The 23,959-nt window shown below is 40.1% G+C and overlaps 2 protein-coding genes and 1 long non-coding RNA gene across 6 annotated transcripts in view; 1 reads left to right on the top strand and 2 right to left on the bottom strand.

Annotated features, from left to right (window-relative positions):
- The window catches only part of LOC135314782 (uncharacterized), a 5,069-nt gene extending 4,052 nt beyond the window's left edge, over window positions 1-1,017 (bottom strand). The window contains exons 1-2 of the long non-coding RNA XR_010374268.1: window positions 933-1,017; window positions 491-563 (exon numbers count right to left, since the gene is read on the bottom strand). This is a non-coding gene — a long non-coding RNA (uncharacterized LOC135314782). The remainder of the gene's footprint in view (window positions 1-490; window positions 564-932) is intronic.
- LOC104044974 (borealin-2) lies at window positions 777-23,959 on the top strand. 4 transcript variants are annotated; one of them, XM_064459473.1, is made up of 10 exons: window positions 778-1,112; window positions 1,578-1,706; window positions 2,498-2,538; window positions 2,885-2,945; window positions 3,617-3,684; window positions 4,499-4,566; window positions 5,866-5,964; window positions 7,095-7,227; window positions 7,458-7,544; window positions 12,838-12,941. In XM_064459473.1, the coding sequence occupies exons 1-10, from the start codon at window positions 983-985 to the stop codon at window positions 12,850-12,852; spliced, it is 831 nt and encodes a 276-aa protein (XP_064315543.1). In that variant the 5' UTR covers window positions 778-982; the 3' UTR covers window positions 12,853-12,941. The 4 variants fall into 4 exon arrangements, with proteins under 4 accessions (XP_064315545.1, XP_064315543.1, XP_064315542.1 ...); XM_064459472.1 differs by lacking the exon at window positions 12,838-12,941 and adding an exon at window positions 8,330-8,502; XM_064459475.1 differs by lacking the exons at window positions 7,458-7,544; window positions 12,838-12,941 and adding an exon at window positions 22,332-23,959 and having other exon boundaries at window positions 777-1,112.
- DNAJA2 (DnaJ heat shock protein family (Hsp40) member A2) lies at window positions 12,266-23,416 on the bottom strand. The gene is made up of 9 exons (XM_064459469.1): window positions 23,283-23,416; window positions 20,419-20,478; window positions 19,272-19,495; window positions 18,031-18,111; window positions 17,590-17,723; window positions 15,696-15,892; window positions 13,833-13,977; window positions 13,554-13,681; window positions 12,266-13,034 (listed from the first exon to the last, which is right to left on the bottom strand). The coding sequence occupies exons 1-9, from the start codon at window positions 23,358-23,360 to the stop codon at window positions 12,846-12,848; spliced, it is 1,236 nt and encodes a 411-aa protein (XP_064315539.1). The 5' UTR covers window positions 23,361-23,416; the 3' UTR covers window positions 12,266-12,845.

Below are 23,959 nucleotides of genomic sequence, written 5' to 3'. Positions count from 1 at the left end.
GTGTTTCAAAACATTATCTAAATTCCTTTTTACGCAGTTCCTTGGCCAGTAAAGAACAAAGGTTTGATCATTTGTACAAAACCTAAGACACTCATACCTCAGGTGTGATTTTTTATTTGGATGCAAGACAATAAGTTTCTGCAAGGAATTGTACTTTTAAGGATATGGCTTTGAATTTTTTTATATATTCAATACTATATGTAGTCATGCCTCTCTGATGTTCCACATTACTACATGTTTATTAAATACTCACTTCACCTGATTAGAATTTACACAACCTGTAACCATTTGCATCAGGCAGAACAGGTTATTCACTTTGCTAGCTTGGAAGCACTGCACGTTATGCACACTGAACAGCAGTAAAAGAGCTAAAACCAAACCTTAGCTCTGAAATAGAGTCTTTCGTATAGAACAAACCCACCAGCTGTCAAGCCCTGGCAGCACAGGCCCTTGGCTGGTGTGCCACACACACCCTCGGCTCACAACTCACCGGGGTGAAAGCAGTCACCTGCCCCACCGCGGCCCCTCAACTGCCGAGCTCCGCAGCCGCCGCTTCAAAGCCACTAACAGAAAAAGCACAATTAATTTTGTTCCACCCGGACAAGGCGCGCGTGTATGCCAGCCTGCCCAGCTCCAGTCCGGACGTGGGGGCCGCGGCCTCGCGCCTGCCCGGCCGTGCCCAAGCCCATCCCTACGCCACCGCCGAGGCGGGGGGCCCCCGGGTTTCCGCCCTCACCGCTCCTTTGCACCCCTTTCCCTCCCTTCTGAGGGGGGCGGCCGCGCACCCCCGGGGCTCCACAGATCGGGGCCCGCCGGGACGCCCCGTCCCCTCACACCCGCGGACCCTCGCAAGGGCCAGGGCCGCCGTTCCCGTCGCCCCGGAGGGTGTGTCCGCTGGGCAGGGCAGGGGAGGGAGAAGCTCCTGCTCTTACAAAAGCTTCCTGGCCGAGGAGCGGCGCGGTTGTCCCGCTAGGTGGCCGCCATGCCCCCGAGGAAGCTCGCGGGCAAGCGGCGCAGCACCGACTCAGGCGTGGAGCCCGACCGCGGCGCCCTCTCCCAGGAGAAGAAGGATCAGCGCATCGCGCTCTTCCTCAGCGACTTAGATCAGCAGGGTAGGCCTGGGGGGTGGCGGCGAGGGCCTCGGGGCTGCCCGGCGATCGCAGGTGCCGAGGCGGCTCCGGATTGGCGTGGGGGGCCTGGGGGAACGGCGGCTCCCGGCCAGGAGAGCCCCGGGCCCGGAGGCGGGCGGCGCGCCGCCGGGCGCTGGGAGGAGCGGCCTGGCAGGCGCGAGGCCTGCGCGACCCGCGGGGGTAGCGAGCTGCAGCGCCCAGGGACGCCCTCGGCGCCGGGTGGCGTTCCCCGTCCCTCCTTCCATGGCGCTGACAGCCGCCGGCCCGCACAGTGTTCCTCGTCAGCCTAAGGAGCACCTGATGGTGGCGTTCAGGCGCTCCCACCCCCACGTCAGATAACCCCGGATAAAACATTATTTTAACTTTCTCTTCTTAACGCAGTCCACTAGCGCTTGTACTTGGGGATATGTAACACATACGGCAATAAAAGCCTGTTTTGTTTTAAAGCCAAGGAAAATATCCAGGAAATGAAGAAAGAGCTTGATTCGCTTTTGCAAACAGCTGAGAAGGCGTTCGCGGTGGAGCTGCTGAAGATGCCAGTCGCCATCAGGAAAATGAAAAGAAAAGACTTGCTTAGTAAGTGTGCGTGGTCTTACATGTACGAGGGATGCAGACATCGTTACAGCAGGATGAACCCTTGACTAGAGTGAGGAAAACCGGTAAACTTGGTGACTTCTATGAAAAAGTTTGCTTTGTCTGCTGAGTATTTTAAGCTAATTAGTGGTATTACACTGCAGACAATCAGCAAGCACTCTTGTTCAAGTAGACTGACCTGTGTAACACAGGGTATAGAATTATTGGGTAACAGCGGATAATCTTCAGCCTCCTTTTATGTGTGCTCTTAAGTCATCTTATTTAAAGCTCAAAGAGACAAGGAATAATTACAAGTCTAGTGTTTTCTGTGCATAAAAACTTAAGCACTTCTTTCCATCTGAATCTGTTCATTCTAGCCACAGAGATCATTTTGTCTTTCTGTTAATCTGAGGTCTTTTAATACTCTAAGCTTTTGCTGAGTATGTATTTCAATGTCTTTCTTGACAACTTCTGTGTAAAAGCATTAGCTTTCCGCAGCACAATGTGTGTGGGGTTTTTCTTCTTTTAATTCAGGTTAAATACTGTGTGACTACACTTAGTGTTCTTTCAGAGATTAAACATACTGAAATGGCCTAAGACTTTCGTTGTTGTTTTCTAGGAGCAACTCCCCTACAAGTCTTGAATCTCGTTCAAGTTCATGAGTCTAGCTAAGGTTAACTATTTAAGTAACTGTAATCCTGAAGTACTTGTTTGGCTTCATAGTCCATAAGATAAGAACCTACAGATAATAATTATGCTAGTATATAAACAAGTTATACTTTCTTGCATTACAGATCTGCAAGGAGGGGAAGAAGTGGCTCTTGCTGCTGCAGTGGTAAGTGTGTGTTTTCAAATTTTATCACAGCTTACAGAATAGAATTCTTCTCTCCCTGCTGTAAACATTTCAGACAAATGATTTTGTTTAGCTGTCTGTTTAAATAGAAAATACATGAAAAGGCTAGACAGCCAGTCATGGTGCAATTATGAGCATTACCTAAAGCTTTAAAGTCATCTGCAGGCAGAAATCCAGATGTTTCTGAAAAAAATAAACTGGTGTTTAGCCAATCCCACTTCTGTCACTTTCTTTTATGCCCTTTTAGTTCACTGCCTTTTGTAGGATAATATGCAATTACTGGGCAAAATCTGTTGACTTTCCTTTGTTGGATAAACTTTTTTTTTAGACTGACTGCTCTTCAGAACATATACCAAATCCAAAACTGGTGAGAACCAATAGCAAAAAAGGCAAGTCATTCCATTAATATATAGCTTGGTTCTTAAATTTTCTTTTTTTAATTGGTTTGAACTGGGCATTTGTAAAGCAAATGTTAAGCCTGAAGGATACAAGAGGGAAGGCTAGAGAACACAAGAGGGTATAACTGGAAGTGTAACATACAAGTCACCCAGCATTCAGTGTGGAGGATCATCAGCTATGCTACTGTTGAGTTACTTCAAAACATGACTTAAGAGTGCCTGTGCTTTGGATTTATCACTGAAAATAATGAGAAGAGACAGATTTAAGTGACTTCTCAGTGCTTTCCAGTAGAGCAGAAGAGCTAGGAAAGTTACCCCTATTTTCTCATAGGTTCCCCTTTGGCCTCCTGCCCATTGAGGCTTGTAAGGAAAATACCATTTCTTTTCATACTCCAAAATATGCAATAGGAAGGACACTACCACTGAAATGTAATTCTATTTTGTCTGAGGGTTGAAGGGTTATCTGGTGTTTTTAAACTGTCCCCTGTGTCACAGTGTCTATGACAAACACACATAGTTTGCTTTGAACTCTGGCAAATGACCATCGGGTAGCAGAACTGATACATAGCTGTCAGCAGGTAAATAGGCTTCAAACAAACAAATTTGAAGTGTTTTGTGCTCTTCATGAGATTATTTTCCTTGTCTTTCTTATATATTTCTAGTTAAGGTAACTACAATTGTTGAATATGAAGATGCCAAGCATATTTCTGCAAAGAAAATATCTAAAAAAGTAAGTTTACTTGGAACAAACAACATAAGGGTTTAATCAGTTCTGACCTGCTATGATCCCTGCTAGATCCATAACTGGGTAGGTCAGTGGCCTGCTGTTTGTTTGAATAATCAGCTATATTAAATTCAATGTATTTTGAGTTAAGCAAGGCTAAACTGTATAGTCAATTAATTTCATAATGAAATATGGTATTTGCACTTCTGGTAGCTCATTCACACGCACTTGCAAATACTGGTATAGTAATTGTTTCTTAACTTGCCAATAAGCCTTGATGGTTTGAGGAACCATTTTTTCTTTTGTTGTTGAAACTTAAAAAAAAAAAAAACCAACTGTAAACTTCATGTTTTAATGCATGCTTTTCTATATTTGAATGTCTTGTGCATTCTTGTGTACCTTGATCTCTAAACCAAAAAGCACAGGTGTATTAATTTTACCACTTCAGTCCATCTGTGCAATTGCCTCAGCCAGATACTGAAGTATGTAGCAAGATGACAACAAAGACAAGATGATTATATACGGAGTTACAGGCACTAATCATAAGAGGGCTTACAAGTTGGAAGGGTGTATATTAGAAAGGTGGCTGTTTGTACAGAACTTGAGTATGAACAAATATGTTTTGGCATAATGAAACTCTTGTTTTGGAACACATATTTGCCATTTCATGTATATGTAGAACTATATATTAGGCAGCACTATGGGGCTTAACTGGTCATCTTCAACAGGGAACTCTTACAGTATTGTTCCCTGGAAATATTTGTCATTTTACCTTAAAATGCCACTTCTTTTAACTGCAGTCTTACATATACATTTTCAGGTTTCCAAAACGAAGTCATTGGTTTCATTGGCCTCTGGTTTAAATAGCAAACTGAGCCCTCTGTCTAGGTAAGACTGATCTTCAATAGCTTATTTAACTCACCTGAACTTGTGAATGCTGAATAAAAAACTCTTTTCAGATAAAGTAGCTGAGATTTGAGGCCAATAAGAACACATCTGATAAAGATGTCTTCCATAACCTGAATCAAATGCGTTGTAGTGATGTGAACCCTGAACAAAAAAGTGCCTCTAGCTGATTAAGGGATGTAGTTGTATCTCCCACTTGCTGAATGGTGCACAGTTCTCAATATATGTAATCAGTATAGATTTCCAAGCAATAATCAATGGAGAAGAGTGTGTAAGGGAAGCATTTTCATTGCTCTGTTAAGACTAATAAATTGTTCTGGAATAATTTTGCCCTCAGACACAGCTAAAAGGGAGGTTATTAGCAGGAAAATATACCCTTACAAAAACACCTCAGAGCTACTTACAGTTGTGATGGACCAAATTCAAGTCTCGCTTATAAGATTTATTAAATTTAAAAAATCGGTGAGTATCTGCATGAAAAGTTTTTTGAGAAATTCCTGCTATGCCTATGGCTCCAGTGTGCATACTTGTACCCACTGGCACTTACTTTGATACATTCAAATTGTCTTCAGAGAAATGCAATTTAAATATCAGTGTTTAATGTGCCTAAAAGAAATTTTAAAAAATCTTAGCCAGGTTTAATTACTTTATTGAATTGGGATTATAGAATTTTTGCCTGAACACAATCAAACTAGAGAAGGCTGTTTTGCCTGGAGAAGTCTAACTTTCCAGTCTTTGAAGGTTGCTTTTATTCAAGTACACTAACACTGGGTCAAAAATACATGCCCTTAAAATATCTCCAAAATATGTGTGGGAGAGGGAGATGAGAAAAGAGTGAGGTAAACTTCTGTCAAGATTTCTGTGAATTGAGTTAAAATCCAAAACTGGAAGAAAATTGCTCTCTGGATTCAACTCAACAACACAGGACAAATATCCTGAGATAATCTAGAAAAATGAATTCCTGCTGGAAAAAAATTCCCAAGAAACTTTTTGCACACTGAGAAAGCTGTGGATGCTCCCTTAATTATACCCAACTTGGGTATTGCAGCCCTCTTTTTATCTACTAACATAAATTATCCTTTCATTCCCCTGTGGTGTTAGGTCCCATTATATCATGTCTACATTGGGAGGGCTTCTTCACGTGTATATACAGTAGATCTCTGTCATGGAGCACTTCAGCATTCTCTAATTCACTAGCTGCCTAGCTTCATCCTAGCTAAAACTCTACAATAGATGGGGAGGAAATTAAAAAAAAAAAAACACAACAATTTTTTTTTTAAGGTCTGGTCACTCTTCTGCAAGTGTGACTGAGGCAGTTAAGTCTTCTGCTTCTGATTGCAGTGCCACAAGTTTCAAAGCCATGCCAAAGGTACCTAAAAGGTAAGGGGTTTTCTGCTTGTTCTTAACAAATAATTTTGTTAAATACCAAGACACCATATATCTACATAAATATCAATCTAGATATTAATCAGACATCTTTAGTCTAGATTTAATAGATCTTCATGATCTGCCACTAGATTTGGTAGCAGGGATGTGAAGCAGTCGCACTTTCTGCTTTGATTGTGGGTGTTAACTTAGGTTCCCATGGAGGTACAGGATTTGATGTCATAACTAAGCTAGTTTAAAAAAAAACTAACAGATTTTAGAGTATAAATTCTACTCTCACCCACTGTTGTTTAAAGCTATAGTTCACACCTTAAACTAAATCTCAAAACCCAAGCTTGATTAAAATGTCACTAACCCTGCTGTGTTTTTTTTTAAAAAAAAAAAAAAAAAAAAACAACACAACCCACCAAAGAACCCCAACCAAATAAGTGGACAATCAGTTCTTTGCCTATTGAACAGTTAAGGTTTTCAGTTATTGTCATTCTCCATACATTAGAGTTTGGTTTTTATAGAAGTCATCAGCTGAAGTGAGGCAGTGAAAAACTTAGTAACTTAAATGGGTCATAAAACCAGCTTAGTTTCACCTTGGCCTGCTATAAATTTCAGAGGCTTGTTTCCATACAGAAGATACACAAATCTTACATTTTTGAAGTGGAATTAGAAAAATTGTATCATGAAAGAAGCTTAGAAATTTTGTATGGCATAAGGCATACCCTGTACCTCTGAGAGCTAGCAGCTTCGGTATCGATATCTCCCCCTCTGTAGTAGACAGATACAGCACACATTTTATCTTAAGCCTTGAGGCATGACATTTTCTCTTTCCCAAACTATAAGCATTCACTTTTGATGTTGGAGAGTGGATATTCTTGTTACTGAGTGGTCCAAACAGCTTGCTCACTGGCCTGTAATACATGCTTAGAAGGTTACTGCAGCATTACCTAGTGGTGCTAGTAAATGCTGCTGATGGTTGGATTTCTTGTAGTCTTCTGGCAGAACTAGAAAAATTTTAACATGCTGCCTTTCCATTAGATACATTTGCTACTATTTGTATTTTCTTCATGCTTGAAAATTTTCTGCAGAGCACAGGAAGTTAACCTCAGAGTAATATTATTATTGTATTCTAGCACTAGAGTACAACAGATTGCCTCAAGAACTGTACCTAGCAGTGGAAGAGTCCAAGGCATGTTACTAAGAAGCAAATCAGTACCCCAAGATAAAAATCTTCCGTTTGTAAACATTCCCCTGGCTGATGGACAGGTATCAAACTTTTTTTAACTTTTTTGTCTTGCAGTAGAGTTAATAAACTGTGAATGGTCTTTTAGTGATAGCTCTTGCTATCCTTAAATGAGTTGCTGCTAAACAAAAGGAAAAATGGTTACTGAAGTTTTGCAGTGTAGCAGGGAAGCACAGGATTTTCAGAAAATCTGGCCATGCAAGTAAACTTTCAGAATAGTTTTTATCTTAAAGCTGTTTTTCTTCATGTTTAGACGCTCTGCACGGCTGGTGGAGACCTCCATAATATTGATGTGCAACTACTAAATCAAGATACAGTACAGCATATTCATAACTTAGTGGTAAGCTTAAACTAGTAGGCTTACATATAAATATTCAGATACCTAGTCTGAGGTTTTTATGTGAGATACTGTCATGAATGCAAATTAAGTGCCTTAACTTTTCTGAGGTTAAGCCTAAATTGGTTGGCATAAATTGGAGGAACAGGGAGGGAAGAACTGCTGCACACAGACAACGTGTAGAAGTAAATGCGTGCGTAGCTTGGTAATTGCCTGGGGGACAACAGAGGTGTAAACTCTTCTAGACTGCTCTGGTGTCTCCTACCATGTGAGCAAACTGTAAGCCTTTGTGAATATGAGATAGAGAATGACAAAGCTACAGCTAAGTTTCAGTGCTTGTTTTAATCTATTATTCTATGTCCCTTGCTCAGTAAGAACTCTATTCCTGTTAATTCTCTGCTGCAACTGAATAGTAACTAACTGCCTTACCTTTGGTTCAGTGAAGTAAGTTGTTTTGAAGCAGAATGAAGTAGAACAGAACTTTGTAGCACATAGTGCCTGACTCTTCTGAAGATGAGGGTACCTGGGCTTTGTGATGAAGTAATGTGCAGCACTAGAAATCTATCTAGACATATTTAGTTTACAGTCTTGCAGGTATTTAGACTTGAATGTAGCTATATGAGTTTAGCTAAAGGTCCAGAAGTTTTGTATAATATGGACCTGCCTCTGTAGGTGAAGAATGGGGGACTGCTTGCTTACTGCTTGCTTCAGCAGTAATGACTCTCCCCTTCCTTCTTCCAAATTCTGTTGGGTAGCTGAAACTAAAATGACTTTTTCCCCCATCTTAGAGTGAGCTGACTGTACTATGTGGAAAAGCAACAGCTAAACCAAGTTAATGGAACTGTCTTGCAACTACAGAATATTCATGACAGCCCTTGCTTGCTGTCTCTGAAGTGTTTAGAGAATGTCTATAATGTCTTAATAAAGCTGTATACTGCCCAGTAATAGGTTTTATATAAAAGCCTACAATGTTATGTGCATTATTAAATTCCTCTTATCTCAGAAGGATACAAAAGCAGAAGAAAATTCTACTTTTCCAACTTCTTTATAAAAGGCTTAGTTAACATCTAACCTCAGTTCACAGTAAAATGAACGGTTGTATGGATAAAATAAGTTTTAATGCTGATATTCTAAATATAGTACTCCTGGTGCTTTCTTACATAACTATTTGTAAGTAAAGAGCTGTTTAATGTCATCCTTCCATGCATGCAACAGGCAGGATGTTACTAGGAAGACTAAATTAAAGTAGTAAACCAACACTACAATCTCGTTGAATCTAACCCTAGAATTAAGCTGAAGTCCATGTTTCTAAATTCTTGAACAGCATTAAGGCATGTATTTTTAGTTCTGTGGTAGCATATATGAATCTGACACTTATTTCCAGTCTTTTGCTGTGACATGACAGTAATGTCCAAGATGACAGGTAGTAACCCAAACTTACTGTAATTTGTGGTGTCTACCCTATTTTTCTAGTACTTATGTGCTTTTGAATAACTTGTAGCAAAGCCTTTTAGTGTCTTTCCTGGTGAAAATGCCAGTCCAGCAGTCACTCTGTGGGTGCTCTAATATTTTCAGAATTTCAGATGTACTTGGCTTTTACTCTGCCAGTGGTGACTTGAATTCAAGTGTTTTCACTGTGATAAAGAATAGTATGAAATACTTCTACACTTCTTCAAATGAAAACATTAGTTTAGATTTTATTGTTAGACTAGTTTTTCTTCTGTTCTGCTTCCTCCTTTGGTTCAGTTAAGGAAACAAAGGTCACAAGTTTCAAATAAGAAAAAAAGAAAGCTTTCTAAGGCATGGGAGGCAAAACTGATGAAGAATAGGAAGTTAAAACGCTCTCAAACCTAGACTAAAACTAGGTCTCAGTTGGTAACCAGAAAATACAGCAATAAACCTGTCATTCAGATTATACATAAAGTTTACAGAACTACCTATTCATCAGTGTTCTGTAACCTAGTAGTTTAACCTGAATTAACATCCATCTTCCATTAAATTAATAAGAGCTTCACATCAATGTGGTATCAGCTTGTGATTACTGCAGGCAAACAGACATTTCAACATGAATGATTTAACTGTTCATTCCTATGCTACACTAAGGTAAGCGAAATTGCAATATAGTACTGAAACCTTCAGTTTTCTGAATTTTTGGAAGAGGTAGTATTAGGCATGCATACAAGAGAGGCCAACAACTGTGTTGTGGATCTCAGGTGGTAGTCATATTACAAAAAGAGCTGCTACTGTTTAATCAAACATGATCTTGTTTAAACTTCAACACAGAAAATACTTTGAGATTACCTTTTTTGTGAATAAAAGGCCACTAGTAAGAGCTAGGAAAGTGTTTCTGGGCCCTGATACAACAGGCAAATTCACAGGAGGTACACTGTAATGAAGCACAAAGACTCTTCAATCAGCTGAAGTCCTTCTTGTCACCAAGCTAGGAAGGCTGCAGAACTCCATTTATAGCTACAATGTTCCTTTTAACTGGCAAGAGAGGCCCTGCACCACCTCTAAAGTGTTTGTTTGAACTTCATACTTTCATCAGCCTAAGGCTGTAGCAGAAGGTTACTAAAATACAATTTTCCTACTAGGTCCTGTTTAGAGTGCTGAGAAATTGCTACATATTAACAGACAAGTCTTTGAAAAAAAAAATGAAACAAGTCAAAGAGCAGTAATCTTTCTTTCCCTGATTACTTCTAACTTCTTTACAAACCTATTTTTCCAGAACAACATAGCCTCATCTTTTACATGAACAAGAATCATACCCTTGTATCTTGTGAATAAATATTCACTGTGAATATCATGGTAAATTAAACATACTCAAGGGGACAGAAAAGCTTTCTTGAAGAGTCAACTTTAGGTCAATTCTAGTCACTGTATGTGCAGGAATAGATATGTCACAAAATAAGCCAGATAAGACTACTTGAGTGTTTTTCTTTCAGCTTCTTGAGGCCAGCATTAAAGATAGTGTCAACACAAAAAATAGTTCTTATACAATTTTGGTGATCACATTGTCTTCCTCCCTCAACATACAGAGGTCTCATTGGTTCGCAGTACCTCTTCCAACATAAGTACTTAAGTTGCAGCTGTTTATTGCTGAGAACACTCAATGTTTATTTGATCATTCATAGAACAGTCTCAGTGGCCCAATTTAATGCTTTAACTTCATCAGTAAACTACTAAAGCATTATTAACTCCAGTAGTGTATTACTTAAATACTGCAACCAGGACAATGTAGACTGAATTTATGTGAAGTTTTTCTACACTTCAACTTTGTAAAGGGATACCCTCTTAGTAGAGCAGGAGATACATACAGTAAGGGCAACTCTGAAGAAGTCACCTCTCATTGGAAGCTGCCACTGTCAGGAACCTATGTTAATGCAACCTCAGGACTGAAACAAAACTAGTCTAACTCACACTAGATACAATGATCAACTTCCCCTCCACCCCTTCACTTTCAGCATGCTATCCAAAGAATTACCATGAATCCCTTCCTCTCTCTCTCCAAAAAAAGCAATTTTTAAGTGAGGAGATAAAAAGTTTACAGAGTATATACACTATCTTTTCCAAAGAGGTAAACCCTAAAGCTGCTACTTAAAAGCAGAAGACAGGCATTAACTGTTTAGGCATTACAGCTTAAGATGACAACTTATTTGAAAAATGAATCAGGAGAAAGGATCAGTATGTAACCATGGCTTTATGAAAAGCAACCTGAAGTTTTACTTAATGAAAATAAAAATTCACAAGACAAGAATGCCACAGCATAAGAAGTCAATACTGAAACACAGATCAAACACTATTCTTGCTTCAGTTTAGAGTCTGTAACAAGGTTGTTCAGCAACACTCAAATGCCAAGGCCTACCCAAGCACATGGAAACCCTTGGAGTTTTGTCCCTCCAAACTCATGGATAAAGTGTCAACAACTATCTGACCAATAAGTTAACAAATTACACTTTAGATTTGTAAAGAAAAGTAGAGGCATCTTTCAACTTCCTCACTTTAACAAGGAGAGAAACCTCACACCAGAGAAGCAGCTTACCAACATTGTAACAAAACACTTAGACAATTAACTGCACCTGGTAATTACTTAAGGTCTTATTTTTGCTTTGTTGTAGTATTCTTACCAATTAAAAGCATATAAAAAGGAACAGAACTGAAGCTGGAGAACTTATGTTAATAGTTAAAACAGAAAGTGCAAACTACTGGAAAAGTAACAAAACAATCTACATTTAGTATGTTTCCAGGTCAAAACTTTTTGTCAAATACAATACTAGTCTTAATTTCTTTACAAACTGTGTTAATGCAACCACAAGTTGCCAGGCACAACGTTCATTTTTACAAATATTTTTTAAAACTGGAAACATTTCTCTAGAAAGTCAGGCTGAATCAGGCTTTGAATTGGATTCAGGGGCTAAGAGAAAGACACTTATTTTGGGATTTAATCTTCATTTAAAAGGTTTTATCATCTTGATTGATCTCTGATATCCTTGTATTTTCTTCATACAAAGGGAACATGGCTGCAGCTTTCCCCATGCCCATTTAGTCATCTCATTTCAAGAACAGAGACTTATGTGTGGCACACAATTGGTATTTAACTGCAACCTAGTCTTAAAGCAGCTTCAGCCTCCCTGTGTTTATAAAATGTCTACCATCCACATAGTCTCTACATACACAGAATAGTTAAAGCCACTAGAAAAGTAAGAGTTATAAGGCAAAAGAAATATTATACACCAACTGCTTTTATTTAATTTCAGAAACCGTTCACAAGATGGTAGAAAAAACTTACAACCACTTCTAATTTAGTCTTCCATTGTTCCCAGTCAGCTCTAAACCCATATGTGCAAAGCCCATTTACCATGCATCTAGATGATAGATACAGGCTATGAAATTCTTTATTCTACTTGTAGCAGCTTATGCAGGTGCAGCCAAGTACCAAGCCTCAGGACAAATTGTACACAAACTTTACAATGTAGAATTTGAATTTAAAATATGAAACTTAAAATCTACACAAAACTGGTAAAAATCAAGCACAGATACGAGGACAAACTTAAAACCCATGTGAAAAGGAGTCTCGTCTTCCTTTCAAGTGCTTTATTCTGCTACACAGTCAAAATGAAGATGTAAGCTTGTGGTTAGTTTAAATTACACTCTGTAGATACTATAGACCAATTTAAGAGTTACACATACAGCAATAGATGTCCGTTGGTTCATCTGGATTACTTATACAATCCATCTGGATTGTTGAAAACAAGTCAGGCAAAATTTGAAAGAAAATCCTTGTGCAACTTTTCAGACAAACGTTTACTGATGGGCACACTGTACCCCAGGTCCATGGTGGCTGCTTTCTTCATCAGAACTATCATTATAAGCTTCACGTCTCTGGCCACCACCTGAACCACGAGTGGTATCAAATTCCTGAAGATCTACCTCTTCTGCATCGCCAATTACATTGGGAAATTCTGGCCTAGCTGGCAGAAGATCTTCAAGTTCCTGCCCCCCCAAAAAAAAGAAGTGTATTTAGTACTGTATCTACAGCTGCTAAATAAAGTGACCAATTTTCCCCAACTCAAAGACTCCCTCTCAGAGTAGGTTTGGTTTAGAAGTCTAAGCTGATGTAAACCCTGAAATGCATACTCATTTAAAAGTATCCAAAAGTATTTGTATCAACTGGAAGATGCCACTTACGGAAAACCAACAGCTCCACATACCATCAACCAAAAGTGCAATCAGTAAATACAGTTGCACCCTGAAAACTTATCACACCGCAGCAGGAAGATTCTTCCTCCTGCCTGTCTGCTGAACATGTGCACAGCTCTTAAATAGAAGTTCCATAAATTCATATTCCAATGGGTATTTTCTAGTTACATGTTGCCCATAAACAGTGCTATAAGAACAACTGTACTTGCATCTAAATTTAAGCACTGAGAGCAAGCACATGTGGTACAACACATACTCTTTGCATACACTGTTAAATAAGACCACCACATTTATGCTTTAGAAACTACTTACTGAAAGCTTTTCTGGGCTAATCCAGTTATTTTCAGGAAACTGAACATCAAATTTAATGTAAAGATCCCCCTTCTCAAAAGGATTGCGATACTGTGGCATTCCTTCGCCTCTGACTACACGAACACAACCTGTAATTCAAAGAGAAGTCAGCTGGACAGTGCTACTTCAGAACAAATCCGTCTCTGTACAATTCACTTCATTCCTCTAGCCTGGGTTCCGTTAACAGGGCAACAAGAATGGGATTAAGTGTTCAAGGAGTCCTTATCAGGTCAAGCTTACCTGGTTCAATTACTTTTCCAGGAGGATATTTGACCACAATTTGACGTCCATCAAGGTGCTTAAATGTGAACTGAAATCCACACAGTGCTTCAACAAGTCCAATCTTGTGTGTCATATGCAAGTCATTCCCATCGCGCTGAAACACCTGAAAAACAAAAGCAGAAGTCATCTTTTCTAGTCCTATAATCATATCTCCACAAGATTCACTATTTAGAATTCGTTATTTTTTATTCTTAAAATTCAGTGTCAGAGCAACAGCCTTTGTACAAAGTTAACTTGGCTCTGTTAATCCAAATCGCTTAACATGACTGGAAAGTTTGTGCCTGATGAAAGCATCATTTAAGATAAGGCAAACCACACTATGTACTATCATATAAGGTTCAAATTAAACAAGGCCTCTGTAGTAGCAGTGCTCTCTCACCCCCAGGATCTTCTACATAAGCAATCTAGAAACAAAAACTTGTAACAGTCTGACACTACTTCCCCTGCATCGGAGTACAAAAAAACCCCTACATCTATCTATCTTAATATTTAACTAGTCATCATGCATATCTGCTTCAGCTAAGTTTATCTACAGCAGGGCTTTGATCAGTTAGTCCACTGCTGTCATAAGCAATCTTTAAGCCATATCACGTCATGATTCTTAATCAGAGTAAATGTAAACTTCATCCACTGGCAGAATCATGGCTCCTAGCTCAAGGGAAATTTTAGTAACAGTAGAAGTCAGCCTAGTTTTACTCGCTAGGTAACAAGGTACAGTATTTTTCAGAATTGTTAATTCTGTAAAACTAGATGTAGTTCATTAGAAGACTAAGACAGAAATGGCATCCACCATCTGGCGTTTGATGCCATCATGCACATCTGACCATTCTGTATGCTTACAAACTCCTTCGCCCTTGTCATAGTCAAAAATCAACTGCAATGCCATATTTCAACCAGTATTACAGAAGAAAAGAGAATAATGTTTAAAGAGCTATGCAAAATTGATTGAAAAATTAGTGGTCCATGACACAGCTTTGAAAAGCTTACAAAGTAGTTAGTTTTTAGATAGCCAACATTATATCCTTAATATAAGACTGGAATTTAAATTTGTACCCAGTGCTATTCTTTATGACACAACAGAACTCCCACCGCCACTCCATTTAACATCTTTTCCAGAGTATAACACACAAACTATTTCTTATTTCATCATAGTAATACCTGGCCTTTCTAAACAAAAGCATTCAAAAAAAGCAGCAGTCACCTCAACTCTGCCCAAAGGGAGTTTTAACACAGAAAGAGAGAAATTGCAATATTTACAAGTGCAATGTATATACTCCATAATACAGTAAGCATAAGCCTTAACAAACCAGTAAAAAATAACAATGTTTATTTGTTTTCTTAAATGAATCTGTAACATCAGCATTTTCTGTTATATTTCCACAGCCACAGAGGCAGAGACAGAAAGCACTATCAGGGAATTTTAATAGGAGTTCCCTGCCATGTCACGGGACACTGAAAAAAAAAAAAGCAACACCTAGCATTTTCTTAGTGTCACAAGCAAAGCAGACTGAAGTTAACATCCTGAATGGCTCTTCACTGCATCCACTGTATCAAAGTGAGCCTAAGCTTACCTGAGAAAGCTACCTTTTATTAGCATTAGGAAGCACCAAAATCTGCATGTCCTCTAGCTACAAACTTGCAAAGTTTCTTCTGGCTCACCATGAAAGCCATGTTACTTGCTATAAATCTATTAAAAGCTATCCACCATCTCTCCTAGAGTTGCAACTATATGAATTACTTGAAGATTAATACCCATCTATGTCACCTGAATATTAAAGATTAGGATAAAAGGCCTTTAAAATATAAACTCAAAAGCATTACCTCATTCTCCTTTTCTTGGAGTAAGAGGACAATATCACCTGGTTCCACACCTGGAGCCTGATCTGCTTCTCCGCTGAATGTAATTCTTTGCCCATGTTTCATGCCTTTGTCTACATGCACTTCAAGTATTTTTACCTCTTTGATCACCTTCTTCCCTTCACATTTTTTACAGCGGTCTTTTTCATTAATTACTTCACCTAAAGAAAGAAAAATTTTAAGTTCAGAGATTTCCTCATAATTGCATCTGATTCTGAAGAAAAACTATTTTAAAGTAGTCTGAATAATACATGCAACAACTAGTGATTTAGATGTTGCTTTATTAATTCCTCATAAGAAGAAAGCCAGGCTGAATTCACCCCAGCTGGAAGAGAGGGCAGAAAAATAAAAAGGGGGTGAGGGGGCAGAATATAAAGATACACATACCTTTCAAGCTGTCTTATGAAGGATTTTGCAAATTGAGAGTGCTTTAGAGAAAGGAAAACACAGCTTTGTCTATAGCTTCTAGTGTTCCTTAAGTCTTAATTTGAATCCAGTATCCTTACCACTCAACTTACTACTCTTAAAAGAAAGCCTACTTTTCCATTCCTTGTTATGCTGAAGGATGACAGTTATTAAGAGAAAGGATGAACCTAAAACCAAACTGAAGCATCTTGCCTCCCTTAAAAGTCAGAATATAAATTTCAACCTATTTCAATTAATTTAGGAAGCTTAGTTCCACTTCTGTTAACAACAGTATTAAAAGGATTACTGTGTTCTATACCGCAGAATGCTGCTGCCAATGAATACCACCACAGCAAAGCACTACATAAATGCAGCCAGTAGAACTAGAGTCTTGCATACAAAATGGGGGAAGATCGCTGGTCAAATCACAGTTTCATGCAAGAGCACCAGACAGGTTTTTCATGGAAAAGCTCTAACATTTTCTGACACATACAGGATTTCACTTTTATACTCTGAAACTGAATAGTTTTTCACATTGTCCGTGACCTCTAGCAAGGCAATTACTTTTTCCAGCAAACTGGATGACTATCCAAAACAGCTTAAATTCTCTGTTCTACTTCATATTTATTTTTCAAGTAAGTTATTGTCTTTGTGCAGAATAACCGAGACTTTAGGCCACATGCACTGTACAATTTCAGGACTTATTTCCAATACTACTCTAAGTCCCACAAGCAGATGCACTTGGCTTAAGATATTAAACCTGCCAGCTTAAACCACCTTTCTGTGAAACAAAGCATAACATTATGATGCAGTTGACACTCCTAAATATGTGAACTATGAAAACAAGATGTTCAAAGACAACATCATTTATGAAGTGTTTTGATTAGTCACAAAATACAGCTCTCTAATTTCCAAGTATTGCGAAGAGTAAAATAATCCACAAGGTGACATTACTACCCTGCAAACTGCAGATCTAAAAAGGAATCACATGAAGGACAGATCATGTGCTGAACTTGTTCCCTCAAACACAACCAGTTCAGCAAAAGGTATCTTCTTAATCTGAAGAAGCTGAAATCCAACTGTAGATTTCCATTTTTAACCTAAACCTGACCTTGGATATTAGGAGAATGCAAAAAGACAAAAAGCTCTTAAAACAACAAAACCTTGGTTTTTACTTTAACACAGGAGTAATAGGAATAAGTAATGTTCACATCGAAGTGTTTTCAAAAACAATCAATCCCTACTGTTCAAGCTTCCAGGTTGCTTTTCAGTACATCGAACACTGTAAATCCTGCTGCTATTCCAAGTAAAATGATTTCTCCACATTGACATCAGATTGAGACTTAACTAACTAGATGGGAGCAAAACTGCCCTAGATAAGTTCCTCCTGAGATTTAAGCAGAAGGTTGAATCCAACTAAACACATTTAGTAACATAGAATAGCTTGGCCTACCTTCTCCGTTGCAGTCAGAGCATACAGACTGCATCTGCTGAACCATTCCAGGAGCCAGCTGTCTAATCATGATACGTACACCTCTACCCCGGCAAGCATTACATTTCTGAACAGCTCCAGCCTTCCCTCCCTGCCTAGAATAGAAAGCACCAGTTGCACAAGAAGCTTTTCAGAAACATATGACAACCCCCCCCCTACATCAGTAGGTTAAAATGCCTAATTGCACTGCCAATTATAATTAGGCTCTCCCCTCCCCTCTTCCCCCCAAAGCCCTTGAATAGTTCCAGTTCCATCGACAGTATCATTCAAGTTCAATAATTTTCTAGTCTGAGAGCAGGCTCCAGTAAGTCAAATACTGATAAAGATCTGACATAGGAGATGCTTCATTACACTATATGCCAACAAATCAATGAGAGAACTCAAAAATAAAAACAAACTTACCCATTACATGCACTACAAAGGACATTCTTGCTAAGTTGTAGTTTAGTCATCTTTCCATTATATAGATCTTCTAAAGAGACTCTACAAAATAAAGCATTTCTCCTGGATTATCAGTTAACAACTTACTTTCCCCATGTAATTAAACTACTTGCCTAGGACAAATTAAAGAAAAACAGTTATTCATCTAAAAAGGCTAAATCTCTATTAAAACAAGATTTTAAAGCACCATTTTAGCTTTCACAATAAGTCATTAAAAACTATTCCATACATATAAATATACACATGTAATCCTGAACATAGTTTCAGAGAAAAGCTGTAATTTAATCAGAAGACACCAGACAGGATTGCTTGAGTTTCTCAATAGGAAACAAGCTGATCTAGGAATTTAGGTTTAATTATATAGCCACAGTTTGGGGTATTTTGGGTTTGTTGTTGTTGGGTTGTTTTGTTTGTTTTTTTTTTTTTTTAATAGTTTTATCAGGCAGGTGAAAAACAAACCTCTCTAGACAGTCCTGACAATACTTACAGCACGCATACATAAGAATACATACAGAATGCTACTGTATTGGGCTTTCCACACAAGATAGTTTAGTGAGGAGGGGTTAGCATGTCCCTAGGGCCACTTAGTTCTTTAGATTTGTTCGTGTTTTTTCTACAGTTTGCCAGCCATAGGAAAGACACAGCTAAACTTAAGAATTTAGAAAGGACCTGCTCAGCAGGCAAAAAGCTAGCCATGACTGCAAGCGAAGATCTACAAAATACAGTTAGATGTTATAGTCAAGAATGGCTTAAAAACATAAAAACCAAACCTGCCACACACATTTTTCCATTAATTATGCAGTTAAACTTTAGTTCCAGCTAGTATTACACTATGAACGCAAGTCAACTTAGGGAAGCAGAGATACTAAGGCTCTGGAAAGACTTAAGAATCCAGCTAATAATCCAACCAATACTTGGCTGTTGAATGCTTTTTCAGATTAGAACTCCCAAACATAATTAAAGAGCAAAACCAAGGGAAACAATGCTAACAGGCTAATAATCAGGCAAAGCAAAGTACTGCGTAGTCCATAAGCTTAACCAATCATTAAAAGTAACTGCCTTCTGGGCTACGCATGACACTGAAAAGTAGGTGCAGACTGCAGAATCTCTCAACCATGAAGCATATCAAGAATATAAACTAGCGAAGTCAAGTACTGATCAGGAAAGCTTGAAAGTACAAATTGCATTATCAAGATACTCACTTGAGTGGATGCATCATATCTTCTCCTCTTCTTCTACCATTACGACTTCTACTCTGACCACCCATAAAATTGAACAATCCACCACCAAAGATATGGGAGAAAATATCGTCCATTCCACTGCTTCCACCACTACCTTCTCGAAGGCCCTGCTCTCCATATCTATCATATAACTCACGTTTCTCTGGATTTGACAATACTTCATAGGCAAAGCTTATTTCTTTGAACTAGAAGAAGAACAGAGTCAAAACAGTACATGATAATTTAGAACTTCAAGGGAGCGTTTTACTACTGTTTCTTGCCCAGCATGAACACCCAATTAAGAAGGTACACAACAGAACAGTTTTCCACCCTCAGTTGTGTTACCTCTTACCATAAAATATGACATTTTATTGCAAGACTTTGACGACTTTGTTCTTTACCGTGCCTAGCATAAGACAGTTCTTACAAACAAAAAAGAATCCAACCAAAGAAAACCCCAAGTACGCAATGCTGCAGTAGCCAACAGGCAAAAACCCAACCACTTACACACTAATGGCAAACACTTCAAAATACATTAGGCCCTTAAAATACGCTAACAACTGAGCAACCTATTAAAATGCATATTAATGTGTTTGTCTTCAAAACAAATTAGTGTCTTTTCATATTCATCTCTGCTCACCTCTAAGCCACCATTAGAACTTCAGTTCTGTTAACAAGAATCAGCTGAGTCAACTTAAGTTTTTAAATTACCATTAGCATAACAAATCTAATTCAAATTTCCCACATATGTAGTTTGGTTTATGCTGCAGTGGTTTCAGGAACCTCCACACATATGTTTTTCCACATTGGAAAAGCTTAGAAAACTGATTCCCCATTTTTTTCAAATACTTATATAGATTGCCAACACCAGCTGACATCATCTCAGCAGATGAAGAGAGGCAGTTTTTCCCTCAGCATTACCTCCTTACCAATTTGACTTAGCCAACATCTGTATTTTTTTCATGAGGTACACTGGTAGATTTTGAGATTGGGAAGAAGTAGACAACACAGGGTTCCCTCTAACAGTTAATATTTTTTAACAACTTGTAACAACAAGCCCCCAACACCTATATTTGGTCCCTTAGATGCTACTGTAATAGGAAACTTCAGGAGGTTAAAAGAGTCTTACTTTGTCCCCTGCATTTGGATTCTTATCAGGATGGTATTCCTTGGCCAGCTTTCTGTATGCCTAGTTGAAAGAAGTACAAAATTAGTTTAGCTTTTGATTAATCAGTTCTTTTCTGAGGAACTCAAGCAGTGTCTTCAATAAGAAAGAAAATCCTAATAAAGTGAAGCAAGAAAATGAGTGTTTTGAAATCACTCACGCATTGAAACGATACATAAAACATTCTGACATTACTACATGCATAAATTAACTACACTTGGATTTAAACTATAGCGCACAATAGCTAGTAGTCTTCCTACTTATCTTCATTAACTTACAGGAAGAATCACACTGGACTTTCATTAAAATGACTTACTCTACAGAAACCACTCGAAAGCTACAATACAACAATTTAAGTTTCAACACATTTATCTTTCACCTCAATCACTACAATACATTAAAAACAAAATGTCTGCCTCAGCTTCTCATTCAACTCTATTGGTCAATCCTCACAATAATAATTTTGTTCTTCCTTACCCATCAATAATGGAAGATTTCATCTCACTTCTAACAACGTATATGAGTTACACATGCAGAAATATACAGACCATTGCTTTTATTTAACTTAATTGTTCTATAACAGTAGGGGGAATAAATACAGTCAAACCTTCAGAAGAGATTTTTCAGAATGCTTTTTTTCTTGACCAGGACTTTGATTCCCAGGACCATCACTTTTTCTACAACAGTACTTCATCTGTTTTCCTTATACTTTAGAGGACCGAAGCAAATAACAGAATAGGCAGAGACTTATCCTACAATTTGAGTTTCTGACAGTAAAGACCTCAACTCTTCCCCTACTCCACCTCAACACCCCCCAGTAACAATGAGGGGATAGATATTACTAAACTACATGGTATATTTTGTTTTTTAATTGACATACAAAAAAGCTACAGTGATACAACTGCAAACAACTGAAACACTGTTTCTTAAGACTAAATTTTGAAAAAGCTCCAGTTCTGCAGAACCGAGCATCTAAACTAATTCTTTAGAACTACAACTTTAAGAGAGCTTTACACAAAAAGCTTTACAAAGATCACAGCTTTCCATATTGTACTGGAATATGTAAGATTCCTTTTTTGTATCTGCAGTTACTTCTCCTAACTGATTATCTTAAAATACTCTGGACTTCTCATGCAATCAAGAATTAAAGTTTAATAAGGAACTAATGAAACAAAAATAGAACACATATTACAAGCCAAATATTCTAAAGCACAATAAGCATAAAGAACAAAAAATCATAGGTCTTATAGGGCAAACTACCCATCGGTAACAAAACTTCCACAAAACTACATATTCTGTAATAATAATAGATTTTCCCCCCATATTTCAAGGGGTCTAACTAAGAAAAAAAAAAACAAAAACCCACAACAGAACACTAAGCTGAAAACCCACAAAACATTATCTAATCAGGAAAAAAGGGATCTTGCATGGTGGTCTTTAAAAAGAGAGAGCATTCATGTCTTTGATAACAGCATTCCAGTTTAGAGTAATTCTTGAGACTACCCATGGCCCAAAAGGAAGCTATCACTATTTATTTAATCAGAAACAGATGCAGAATCAAGCTCTGCACTGGCACCATATTATAACTTCAATAAAAGTTAATTTAACTAATCAGCATTAGAGCCTGTTCTCTCAGCTCCTTTTGACTAAGCTAGTACCTATTTGTTTCCTCTTTCCTATACTGATATACAGGTTAAAATACCAGATTAATAAAGCATTCATAGGACCTCTCAGGGACAGTAAGATATAGATGAACTTCTTGCTGTTCAAGCAGCTGGAAGCTTTATATTCCATGACAAATCCAATCTATAGCAATTAATATTAAGCAGCGCAGGTTATCCAAGGGGAAAACTGCCATCAATTTTTCATTCTTACAGGACACAGATGCCTTTAAGAGAATTCAGTGAGACACTTGACTGCGTTGGGTGTGCAGCGCTGTCTTCTCACTCCATGCCTTCCACCTCTAATGCTATTTCAACACCGCAATTGTCTATCCCTGCACAAATTAGGCAGCCACATGCATGATGGGTAGCGCACAGTTGTTAATACCAGCACCACCCATCAGCGGAAGCAGGTCACTGCTAGTGAACTGCCTAGTTATCCTCCCTCATGTGTAAGTGGTCATTAAGTCCTTTTCGAAAAAACACCGCAGCATGAAATGGACGTAGCAAATTGCTATACTGATGATCTGGTTCCAAGTTTTCACCTCACTTCTTTGTTTACCTTTCCTCGTCGCTTTCGGCCTGGGAGGAATCGAATACATGAGCAAAGCGAAACCTTAGTAAGGCCTACACGTGGGGCGGACAATAGCACCGGTTAGAATCTACTAGTCCTTCACGAGGGTTTTGGGACCCAAAGCCTTTCGCCGGCCGCGGAGGGCGCTCCGCCGCGCGGGGGGACGCGGCGCTGCGGGGGCGAGGCAGGCAGAGACCGGCGGCGCCCGGATCCGAGGCGGGGGAGCCCCGCACACGGGGAGCTTCTTCTCCGCTCCCGCCTCTCCTCGGGGCCCTGCCCGCAGCCCACCCCGCCCGCAGCCTGGGCCCCAGCAGCGCGGCCCGCCCCGGCGGGCTGAGGCGGCACCAGGCGCCGCGCCCGCCCCCCCCCGCAGGCCTCACCCGCGCGGCCCGGCAGGCCGCCGCCACCGCTGCCTTCAGGCCGCGCTCCCCGCGCGCGGGACCCTCCCTCGGCTCCGCGCCCCTGGCCTCCCGTTGGTCCCGGGACCGCCTCAGCCGCCCCGCGGGGCCATGCCCCGCAGCGACCTCACCACCACCCCCTCCCCCCCAGCCCGGTCTCCCCGGGCTCCGGCCGCCACCGCCCCTCCCCCACACCTTCTTGAGTTCGTTGTCGGAGGCCCCGGGCGGTACCCCTAGGATGTCGTAGAGCTTCGTGTCGGCCACGTTCGCCATGGCGGCAGCAGGCGGCAGGCGCGGTCCGGAACGGGCCGAGGGGCGGCGACGGCGAGACCGGGAGCAGGACGAAAGCCGCCACAACGTCACGCGCAGGAGCCTGGCGTCACCACGCCGCGACGCGGGAGGAGCCCACCCGGCCGCCCCCTTCGTCCTCCGGCGGCGCGCGGCCCCGCCCCCTCGGCCCACTTCGGGCGCCTGACCCAGTTCCGGTGCGGCGCGGCATAGGGTGTTGTTGCTGGAGGCGCCGCCGGAGGGCGGGACGAGGCCTTGAGGGGATCGGCTCTCTGTCTCGAGCGGGGCGGGGGCGGTTCCCGGCCTGAAGCGGCGTTCCGGCAGAAAGAGGAGCGCTACGCATCAAAACGGCATCTTCAGCTTCCCCCATCACGTCGAAGCCTGAAGCGGCAGGCTCTGTTCGCGTGTTTCCCCAGAGCCCTGTGCCTGATGCGGTCACTCCTTCCTCCTGAAGTACGTCACTGAGGTTTATAGGGTGAGGGGCAGCCATGCACGGACCTGCCGTCTAACCTCAAGTGCCAATGTATTCTTCTTCAGGAATGTATCGCTAAGGCTTCAACAGTTATAAATAGCTTTGGTACTCA

This window comes from Phalacrocorax carbo, chromosome 8 (genome assembly GCF_963921805.1).
Source record: "Phalacrocorax carbo chromosome 8, bPhaCar2.1, whole genome shotgun sequence".
NCBI lineage: Eukaryota > Metazoa > Chordata > Aves > Suliformes > Phalacrocoracidae > Phalacrocorax > Phalacrocorax carbo.
This window is presented reverse-complemented; position numbering and strand designations above follow the sequence as displayed.

Excerpts from the sequence above, each read along its gene's own strand:
- LOC104044974 (XM_064459472.1), top strand. The coding sequence starts at position 983 with ATGCCCCCGAGGAAGCTCGCGGGCAAGCGGCGCAGCACCGACTCAGGC. Across the intron at positions 2,946-3,616 it reads GAGAACCAATAGCAAAAAAG|TTAAGGTAACTACAATTGTT; the intron begins GCAAGTCATTCC and ends ATATATTTCTAG. Across the intron at positions 7,545-8,329 it reads AGCATATTCATAACTTAGTG|AGTGAGCTGACTGTACTATG; the intron begins GTAAGCTTAAAC and ends CCCCCATCTTAG.
- DNAJA2 (XM_064459469.1), bottom strand. The coding sequence starts at position 23,360 with ATGGCGAACGTGGCCGACACGAAGCTCTACGACATCCTAGGGGTACCG. Across the intron at positions 19,496-20,418 it reads ATCCAAATGCAGGGGACAAA|TTCAAAGAAATAAGCTTTGC; the intron begins GTAAGACTCTTT and ends TTCTTCTTCTAG. Across the intron at positions 17,724-18,030 it reads CTTTGTAGTGCATGTAATGG|GCAGGGAGGGAAGGCTGGAG; the intron begins GTAAGTTTGTTT and ends TTTCTATTCTAG.